Source organism: Fulmarus glacialis, unplaced genomic scaffold (assembly GCF_000690835.1).
Source record: "Fulmarus glacialis isolate BGI_N327 unplaced genomic scaffold, ASM69083v1 scaffold48995, whole genome shotgun sequence".
Classification (NCBI taxonomy): Eukaryota; Metazoa; Chordata; class Aves; order Procellariiformes; family Procellariidae; genus Fulmarus; species Fulmarus glacialis.
In genome coordinates this window covers 25,075-35,791 of record NW_009214577.1, presented here as the reverse complement: position 1 = coordinate 35,791, position 10,717 = coordinate 25,075, and the positions used below count along the sequence as shown (strand labels likewise).

Here is a 10,717-nt window from a genome sequence, read left to right as displayed (position 1 = left end):
TCCTGGCTCCTCTTGTAATGTCAACGACCGCAGCAGTTCATGCATGTATTCCCAATAACGCATACATTCCTCTTAACTTTTAGCATAGATTCCTGAGAACTTTAAGCTTATCTTCCTGATAACACTGAGAGTGAGGATGAATAGATGGGGGCTGAGCATAATGCCCCAACAACATTATATACTGCAAGCTGCCCCCCGAGTCCACAATGTACGGAGAATGCAAATATAAGCACATGGGCTTATTTCAGTCCTTCTCTGCTATCTGCTAACGGAGAGATCAGTGCCTTTTGTTGTGGATTTGAGCTGCTGCTTTGAGCTGTGGGGAAGGCCACCCGGCTCCCCAGCCTGCCGTGACTCACAGCCACCCTTGCTAAGCTGCTCACCCGGGCCTCCAGCTAAGCCAGCTGTAAATAAAAACAGCTAGGATTAATTTTTTTTTGCCTAATAACTTTGACAATGCACCTCACAGCCATGCCAGTGAGCAACTTTGAAGTCATCTTGAATTTCGGCAGGATTTTCTCTTGTGTCAGTTTCCTTGTCCTGTATTAAGCAAATACAGGATTGGGCGTGATGCTAAGCTGTCAGCGCTTGAACCAGAGACAAAGCCTCAGTTCATCCCCATGACAGAGAAAAGTACAGTTCAGGCTACCACCCCCAAACCCTTTATCACGCTGATTTTACAGATATGTGAGTCTATTATTAGTAGCATTTCCCACAGACCCAGAGCCAGTATGGACTTGTAGTCAGTATGACTCCATATTGCAGTTTGACAAAAAACGTAAGGAAAGAAAGAACAAAAGTCCCAGTGAAAAGAATACCAGCAGGATTTTTCCTTTAGGGGAATACAGTTTTAGGGGCTCTGAAGACAAAATGGCTGCACTGTATTTGAACACAGGTGGGGAGCTGAGGCCAGCCCCTAAACAACTGGGCAAGCCACAGTCTTCCGAGAGTTACAGGATGTGTCCATTTTTGTAAGTGCTTTGAACCTGTGTTGCTAGGAGTAGAGTGCATGGCTAAGTGATGAGACCGGCGTAGCACACGAGAGGGAGCGGAGCAGCGCAGCGGGTTAATGTGGCCTTTCCGTGAGGGACATCGTCTCTCACCTGGGTTGAAATCGTGAGCAGATGACAGATCAACACGAGTTTGCTGTGTGGCCTATTGCAGGGCCCCAGGGGCATCCCTCAACCTTACACAACGCACTTCACCGCACATGGCCCCACTGGCAGCCGGTGCAGGACAGGGAGAGGACCAGATCAACACAAGGTGACCACACACACATTGGCAGAGCCATGCTGAAGCCGCAAGGCTGGAATAGCCAAGCCAATTCCTCAGGAAAGGAGTAATGCACAGCCATTCCTGCCCATCACTAAACAAAACTCTTCATTTCACTTTCATACACTGTAGGTTTTTATCCAAATTGTTCTTAAAAGCTGTTGTAGAAATAATTCAAGTGCCCTGAATGTATAGTCCCAAGGGTTTCAGAAAGGAAATATGATGTTCTTTTTTACTTAGTCAACACATGTTGTCTTTTCTATTTTGCATACACACAGTGCAAAGTAATTAAAAAAATCCCCCAAAACTATGATCCGTCAAGACCTGACTGAACACATAGAACTTAGTCTGCTTTAGCTGTACCACCGTAATTGAAGGACAACTGCTTGACGTGGGCACTGTTATATCGGAAGAAATACGTGTGCCATATAGCTTATTCTTGTACAGAAAAGGAATAAGAAGCATCTTTAGAAATGAAAACCAGGATAAGCACAATACCAGAGAGACACAAGTGGAAGTATTTGCTCTGTCACAGATGACTTCTGTGACTTTTGGCAGGTTAAGCAATCTCCCTGGATAGGTATATGCTATTTGGAAAGATGGCTGTGCGAAGTGGCTCAAATGCAGCGTGTGCCACCCCACCCAGTCCTCCCACAGCCAGCCTGCCAGCCTAGGCAGACTCACGGGGTCCCCCAGCCCAGAGCTATGCCCCAAAGCACTGGCACCCTGCGAGCTTCTAGCCTGCAGGAGGCAAAGGCACATCTCCATCAAGCTCCTTTCCACAGCTTCCACGTCTTTAACGCAGAGATGACAGCACATTGCACGTGGAACCGTGCAATGACAAATACATTTAAAGACTGTGATGCTTTCATATAAAATGGTAAAGAGAGGACATATAAGATCCTTAGATAGAAAACTGCCTGTGTCGACATAAGCACATTCAAAGAAAAGTCAACTCTTTCCTCCAGCTAACATATAACAGTAATACAAAGCGTGCAGATCACGGCACAATGCATTGCAAAGTAAATTACAGTGACAAAATAAACCATGCTGAGAAGAGACCATTCATGTGCATCAGATAGTTCTGGATAAAGAAATTTATAGCGAAATGAGACAAACAGAATGTCAGAGCAATCTCCACAGGGCTCAGTTCAGTTACTTTTGAATGTTGTACTTCTATTTCTTTTCAGTTTTGCATTCTGAAGCTTCTGTATATGCTTGCGCAGGGAATACTCCCCATGTACATTTTGGTTATAAATAATGGGTACTGACTGGACTTTAAATCTTTTCTATTTTCAGAACTGAGGCGTGAGGCTCCGTAAGTGCCCCCAAGTGGCTTCAATTTCTGTCCTCAACAAAAGATATCAAAAGAAAACAAGGAATGCCTGTCCTAGAAAAAAACATGCAGAAGAAAGAGAAAGATACATGTGGTAAAGATGAGACAGTAAGTGACGGTTTCTGGGAGAACAAAAAGAAAAAAAAAAGAAAAAAAAAAGGTTGAAGATAGATGACTTAACAGCTTTTAATGCTGTAAATTAATGTAATAATTGTAAACCAAGCTCTGTTCCAGAGCTGATTTCTTCATTTCAAGGAACACTAGTTATCCTGCAGGAGTTTATAATCAGGAACTTTGATCTAACATTAGTGCTTCTCATATTCAAATACACTCTTCCTCCCAACATCCTGTGAAGAATTCCAGTAAGTGAAATATTATTACACAACAGCAGATGCATTACTACACAGTCAGAGATGGCATATAATTATTTCTTAGTAATACAGCACTATCAAACTATCACAAATAATTCATTTTCAAGCTGGTTTAAAAGATGCCGGATGCGTATGCCTATAAGTAGTCAACCCCTTAAAGCTTTAAGGTTTAAAGCTTTTTTCCTAAGCAGAGTCATGAACTGTACAGGAACCTTACCCAGAAAGATAGGGCCAAAGCCAGGTATCAAAAAGAAATACTATTTGGCACATCTATTTCCACTGACCAAGAAATCAATGACAGAAGAGATATGCCCTGACTAAACATAGCTTGAAACTGTAGAATTACCATTCTTTTATTTCTGAGGTCCAGAAGAGATCCTGCATTACAGGCTAAATTGGATTTGAATTTTCATTAATAACAGGTAATCCTGTGACACTTTTTATGAGTATCTGAACTCTTCAGTTTCTAGATAGGGAAACATAATGCAGCAATGTGGATGTCAAAAGGCAGAGCTGGTATTTGAGCTCAGAGGACACCCACTCCCTGCCTTCTGTTCAGAGCACTTCCTCCACCCTCTCCCTCCCTGCATGCACTAGCAAAGGAGTTTGCAGCTAGCCTTGCTCTGAGCAGCAGGTGGGACTAGGTGACTGCCAGACATCTCTTCCAACCAAAATCACGCTATGGTCCTGCAATCCTGTGAAAATGAATGTCTATTACATCAAAAGCTAGTAAAAAAATCTGAACTTTACCTGCTTTAGGAGACAGGCAAAAATCAAATTAGAGAAATAAACCCTGCAAAAGATTATGGTCTACGCTAACCACTAATGGACAAGCACAGCTGAATTAGATGACCGTTTCTCAACTGGGAGACACGTCCACCTCCCTGAGGAACCATGCTTAGAGCATCACAGCCTCTTGCAATTTCCCAGTTTTTCATGGATTACCTCCTTGCTTGATTTTCCCACTGCCCCCATAATTCCTCTGGCTTTTAAATGACTAATTACGCTTCACTTGGTTAATTCTACATTAAAAAACAAAGGAAGCTTAATTGCACGGACAGCATGAGATTGGTTTCTTCCCAGATACTATTTGTTTCCTGCTCCAAACAGGATAAGGATAAAGCAAGTATAAACAGAAATGTTTTATCACGCCTTCTAGGAGGTTCCAGACTGGCCAACAGCAGAGATTTGGCAGGGTAAAACACAGGTTTATTGAGGATTGTATGTAGTCAGTGCTAATAAACAGGTAGACCTGCACGTTTTCTATTTCTGGAATTTTATAACCAGTCACATCACCAATCGGACAAGTATTAACCCACAGTTTTACTGATCACAAGCTAAATGCACTTCTTTACTAATGAAATACCTTCTCTTAAGCATTATTTTTAATGCATTATTTTATTATGCTGTAATGTATTTGAAGATTTCCTAGAGTCTAGCTTATACTATATGCTTGCATCATGCCTATTTGCCTGTTTGTCCTACGATTTCTAGAATTTTTACCAAGGAATATTCTCCTGTTTTTCACTAGTTTCCTGGCCTATCCATTTGAAATCCTCATTGGCCAAAGGCCTACAAATAGAGCTACTGGAGAGGTACTGCTGCTTCAGTATTGCGTACAACTGCATACTATGTCCTAAAATCCAGGCACTTCAAGACCTAATGAAACTCCACTGAAGTCACACAATTACATTTGCAGTAATCAGACATCTCAACTGCTAAAACAGAATAAATGGATTAAAAAAGGGATGCAATATATTAATCAGCAACAGAGAAAAAAAAAAAGAAGAAAAAAAAAAGAAGAAAAAAAAAAAAGAGGACAGTTTGGGAACAAGTAGAACAACTTGCTAATCTCTTTTTTTTATGATTAGGCAGTGCCAAAACTTCCAGTCCCACCACTGCAACAGACCTTACGCATGTACCTACAGTGTATGAAACACTTGGTGCCAGAGGAGCAATTTAGAAAGACCAAGGTCATCGTGGAGCAGTTTGGAATTGCAGGAGGCCTGGGGGAATCCTTGCAGCAAATGCTCGAGGAAAGAAGGGAAAAGACAACAAACTGGGTAAGCAAATGCAGATGAGAAAAATAATTGCTGTGTTGGATGATGCTCATTTACAAACTCTTTGTGATGTTCTGTATGTGCTTTCTTTCAGTGGATCAATGCAAACGGGGGTCACCTGATTCTACCAAAGGGAATGAATATTTCAGACATATTAGGCTAGAATTTTTAAACATTGACAAAATCTATGTCATTAGTATATTTTCAGATCAACAGTTTGTTGACGTAAATGAAGGAATTCATGCACGCAGGTGTCAGCTCTACCTGTAGGAAGCACTATATGACATCCTTTTTGGATGTAATTTCTTCCTTTCCCCTTAATAACAGGATTTAGAGTTTTTATTAAAATGAAAAGTGCTTTCTGATAGGCCTATAAAAAGTGCCTTGCATACCCATCTAGCCAAAGCTACATCAGTCAAATTATTCTGGAATGGAATACTTTAGGATAGGAATTACTCTTTTTAAATTAAACTATTATTTGCCATTCATTGTCACACCATGCCAATGTAGTTACCCTGAAGTATTTACTTTGCTGAATATACACACACACACATATATATATACAGGAAAATTAAATAAGCCATAGATAAAATCGATTTTATCATTCCACAAAGTCACAGTTCATCCTGCCTGCATTAACCATGTTAGAATATGGCAGCTGAAAAATAGAAACACTGATTTTATTGAAGTCCTTCCATCCCAGCAAGGAAAAGAGACACTGAATGGTTTCATGGATTCAGTGAAATCCTGCAGGCTTGCTACTGATGTCAGTGAAGTGTGGTTCTCCCTTAACTTTTCAGTTGTGTGACCTGCAAGAAAACTCCATCAAATTGCTGCTATAGTCAGAAAAAAAGGCTACAGTACAGGCAGTGCTTTTATTTTAAAAGCAGTGCTTAATTTCTGAACTACTTGTTGCCACAGTCTGAGGGCTCCACTAAATGCCGCCCAATCTCATTTTGTTATTCTGATGATAGAACTTCATGTTTTTGGTGGCTAAATTAACCATTGCTTAAATAGTATTCTAGAATAGTGTTGCAGGAGACAACTGTTCATTTAACCACTTACAGCATGAAAATTACAGAGGAAGGATGCATAAGCGTTTTCCGAAATGTCTCAGATTTAAATACTGGTTATGAAAATTAAATACCTGAGTCTTAAGATAAACTAGAAATGTTTTTATTTGGAATTTAACTTGCCAGGAGTACAGCTCTAGCCTGTTCTCCTGAAGACTCCAGAGACTGTGGGGGAAGCATCTGTTCTAACAGCAATGAAATATCTCAGAGGAAAGCTTTTTCAACTGATGCATGCATTCATAATTATTTTTGCATAATTTCATTGTTGTTTATAGTTACTATATGCAAAGCATGCCCGCTAAACTCAGAAAGATCATTTGATCTTTTTAGGAAAGCCTCCATTTTCCAAATAACGATTCTTCAAACTCTGCTCAGACATAAAGGAATGCGGTTACTGTACATCAGTGTTTTCAATAAAAATGGTTAGAAATTTAATATATGTGTCTGTCTGAGTCAAGCATCAGTAATCTGCATTTGTGTCAGTGGACACAGAGGGGATTCTCCAGGGGCCCTATCCACTTGCCAGTATTTACAGGACCAAACCATTAGGCTTGGGAAATTCTTTTCCCACTCTGTCTTCCTACAGGACAATATCTGATGGCTAACAACAGAGCATCTTGGCATCATTGACAAATATTTGTTCGCTAGTGAAATTCTGTCTGCCTCTTAACTATATCCCAATCACTATTCAAGAGTCAGCAGTTAGCATATTGTACTCAAACATTTTTTTGTTGTAGAGAGAAGCAAACAACAAAATACCCAAACCACCACAATATGGAGCTTGTTTACTTTTTAATGGGACACGCTGTAAATTGCCATTGATTGAAAAACAGGATTATGGAATTGTGGCTGATTTCAGCTGAGCTGAGGTCACAGAGCCCAGACTGAAAATGCTCAGCAGCTCCATTAATCAGAGCCCATGCCTGACACCAGGAGCACCAAGCACTCTCCCCTCATCCCCAGACTGCCTTTCCACGTGTTGTTCATAGCTTTAAGATTGCATGTCCTCTTCCCTTAGGTGTTTAACTACTGGCTGGATGACATGTACCTCAACAATCGGTTAGCTCTTCCAGTCAATTCCAGCCCAGCAATTATCTTTGCTCGTCAGTATTTCAAGGATGTAAATGACCAGCTGAGGTAATGTACTACGACTTTGCAGCTTTTGCTAAATGAAAGGATATTTTAAATGTACTGCTTTTGCAAAAAGACAATCAACTTTCATTAAAAAATAAGGGCTGTAACCATTAAATTATTTCCTACTAGGCCTGCTGACTGAGGGCAGTGTTTCCGGGGTTACTCATACTGATATTCAGAAATGAAAGTGTCATTACTATTACATTTATTGCATGAAAAAAATGCCATGGCATTTATAATTTTTTGAAGGAATATTTGCAAAACTTTTCATTGTATAATTCAAGTAAACCATTTTGCAATGGAAAAAAGAAATACTAATTTCTGACGTATTGTTTAAAGGAAAATTATCTTTAACGTGCCATCACTATGACTCGTAGCCACCCTGCAAACTGAAAAGGCCACGCTGTCATTAAATTGTCCCTCTCAGGTCAGGGCACCAGAAACACAGGTGGTCTAAGAATAAGAATTCAGAAATCATTCCTCCCCAAGAACACTGCTTCCTTCAGGCCCATCCTTCCCAGCCCTGAACTGACCTTTCTCCTTTGAGCTGTTGTGGGCAATTACAACCATTTGAAAAGTGAAAAGGTAAGCAAGTAGCCAAGCACAGAATATACCTCTCCAGACACCCTTAAAACCCTTTGCCAAAACATTTTCTCCTTTTAAAATAGTAAACCAGATCAAATCTACCTTCATATAGTGCCATTTTCCTTTTTGCTTTTAGCACTCTCTTGCTGCTCATTACTGAAAGAATTAACTGCATGTGAATTTATGCTATTATAAACCAGCCAGAACCCTGAAGCCGATATGTGTTATTTTAACATTTTGCATAGACAGCCAATGTATCTTTTTACTTTACTTTAAACATAGCTATAAATGCTTCCATTCATTACTGACTGAATTTATTGTGCACACAGCTTTCGAAAAACGTCCACTTTGCATTTTCTAATGCACGTGCTTTAACAAGGAAATATTTTTCTCAGAGCCTCCCATTCAGACACAGTGCAAATGGGCAGTGTCAGGAAATAATACACCTGTCCACAGCTCTGCAGAAAGAATATCTGCTTAGGACAGGAAGTACTCTAATAAATTGGACAGCTTATGAGTATTGATATGGAAACCCATGTTAAGGATTCTATTAAATATTCAGCCTCTGCTCCCATTCTCTAAATAAATGCTTTCAGGCTTCCTACTGTGGTAGTCTGTTTAACCGTTTGAAGGGACCATCTCTAGGATTTCATATTTCTCTTGACATTAATTAATTTAGGGTTTGGGTGGGGGCAGGGGACTTTTCTTGCCAAGCCAGAAGACTTTCTCTCCTTATGCTGTGTCATCAATCATTCAGGCTCTCCTCTGTCTCTCAGAAACAGCCCAGTGTTGCCGAATGACAAAAAACTGATGTCACTTCTATCTGCTACTTGCAGGTTTGCTGCCAATCTCATTTCAGGAGTGCAAGACTATAAAGCTTTACTGGACACGTAAGTAGCTTGGAAGGGGAGCTGCTGCTTGAGTATCCGCAGGGCTTCTGATTCAAGGGTGCTCTAACATGCCCCAAAGTCAGGCTGCATTGTACCTCTCCACCATTTGGAAGGGCTGGGGCTCCAGCATGCTTCAGGGCAAGCCCTTCAGCAATTTTTTATGCGCTTTCTGCTTTATTACTGCAATCTAACAGGTTGGAGAAGGATCCTTTTTGATGCCTGGTAGTCATCACTCTACCACGTGCAGTGCAGCCCAAAGGACACACACAACCAGCCTAACAGAGCTATCGAGAACACACCAGGAAGTCTGTGCTCCCCAGACCCACAGAGCAGCAGCACTGCGGTTACACAGCCTGCACACCTTCCCCAGCACCGGACACCTGCCAGGGTGCTGCACCCCCTCCACGTACCGCACCCTCCATCTAGAACAGCAGTCCCCCCGCCTCCCTCCACCCAAAAAAGAAATAACACATCCCACCAGAAGAAGGAAGCCTCACCACAGACAGGCTGGTTCAGTGGCTACTAAAAATAAGAATTTACTTATGCCAGTGTTACTTTCTGTTTATAAACACAGGGAAAATCCATGATTCTTTAAATCATGTATGAGGTAGCTCCTAACAGCATTTTACATAGCACTTCTTAACCTCACCTAGTATATTCCAAGTTTACTGCTGAAATCACTGATCCCTGAAGAATAGAAACAGTGGAGAGCCAAGCACAACAGACACCATGCCACAGTAGGGAAGGGGTCATTTTCCTGTCTGGAAATACAAGAGGCCTATGTGATACGCTTTAACCAACGCTTATTTGGATGAGGAAGGCAAAGTCCATATTCAAACAACAAATTCCCTATCATCTATGAATTAGGTAAAAGAAAGAGGAAGGGGCTGTTTGATTTTTCTCTTCAAAAGTCTGACAGCTACTCAGAAAGTATAAAAGAAGTATTTATTTAAGAACACGTGCTTTTGTCCAAGATATGCCATGCAACTGCATACACCAGCACTGACGTGCTGTGAAGTACTATTGCATACTAATGTAGTTCGCTGCATCTTTATATGACAGCATCTGAGATGAGATAAAGAAACCACATTGCTCAAACAAAGGATAATCTAAATTCTTATTATTTTGACCTCCCTACTCTAGATCCAAAGACTCCTGTGATCAGATTTGCTTGCCTTAAATCAATAATCATTTAAATCCTCACTACTGTGTCCTCATATTGTTATTACTGTTTGTTTATCGCCCCTCCTGTATAATTACGAGGACACCATAATTGTAACATTTTCAGTTCCTTGTTGCTGTTAAGGATTTCTACCAGCGAGTGTACTACTAGCGTCTCTTGAATCATCCCGCATGCAGATGCACAATATTCCAGCCCAAACCTAGGCGTTTAGTTTTAACTGTGCAGATATTCCATGCAGTTGCCAGGACTAAATATTTCAAACAAAGCCTAACTTGCTCACATGAAAGAGTTATAAGATCTTACACAGACATCTCGTAAATCAGTACAAGATTTTGTGGTGTCATCAGTAAGAATTAATAACCCCTTTCTTCACTGCTATAATTACAGATTGTCTTATCTAAATCTACCATGCTATTCCACTATTTTCGATCATAATAGATGCTCTTTAAAACTCTGTTAAATATAAGAGGATTTCTGCATTATGCAAAATGTGGGAGAACACCACTAATAACCCTGTTTTGCTGATAAGGAACAAAAAGAATTAACCACGTGTACAGGGAAGTAAGTGATACAGAGAGTTTCAGAGCCAGGAACTACAGTGAATATCCCTGGTTTAGAACTGCCACAGTTCTAAAGAGACAGCTAAACAAGACAAACTAGCATAAAACGTTACCCCATATAAGCTGTATGACAGTAACCCTCCTTGTGTGCTTCTTTGCCCCTGCCCCTCTCTGGCAGGCTGGAAGCTTAGTCCTCTTTTGCTGAGGGAAAACCTTTGCACCACAAGACCTTCTTCCTCCTGTGGTCTCTGCA

At 40.7% G+C, this 10,717-nt stretch overlaps 1 protein-coding gene across 1 annotated transcript in view; it reads left to right on the top strand.

The window, feature by feature from the left end:
• The first annotated feature begins 2,653 nt into the window (after positions 1-2,653).
• Positions 2,654-10,717, top strand: part of CHAT (choline O-acetyltransferase) — a 29,921-nt gene continuing 21,857 nt past the window's right edge. Inside the window, exons 1-4 of the mRNA XM_009578592.1 lie at positions 2,654-2,716; positions 4,851-5,042; positions 7,131-7,249; positions 8,668-8,721. Coding sequence (XP_009576887.1) covers positions 2,654-2,716; positions 4,851-5,042; positions 7,131-7,249; positions 8,668-8,721 — 428 coding nt within the window. The remainder of the gene's footprint in view (positions 2,717-4,850; positions 5,043-7,130; positions 7,250-8,667; positions 8,722-10,717) is intronic.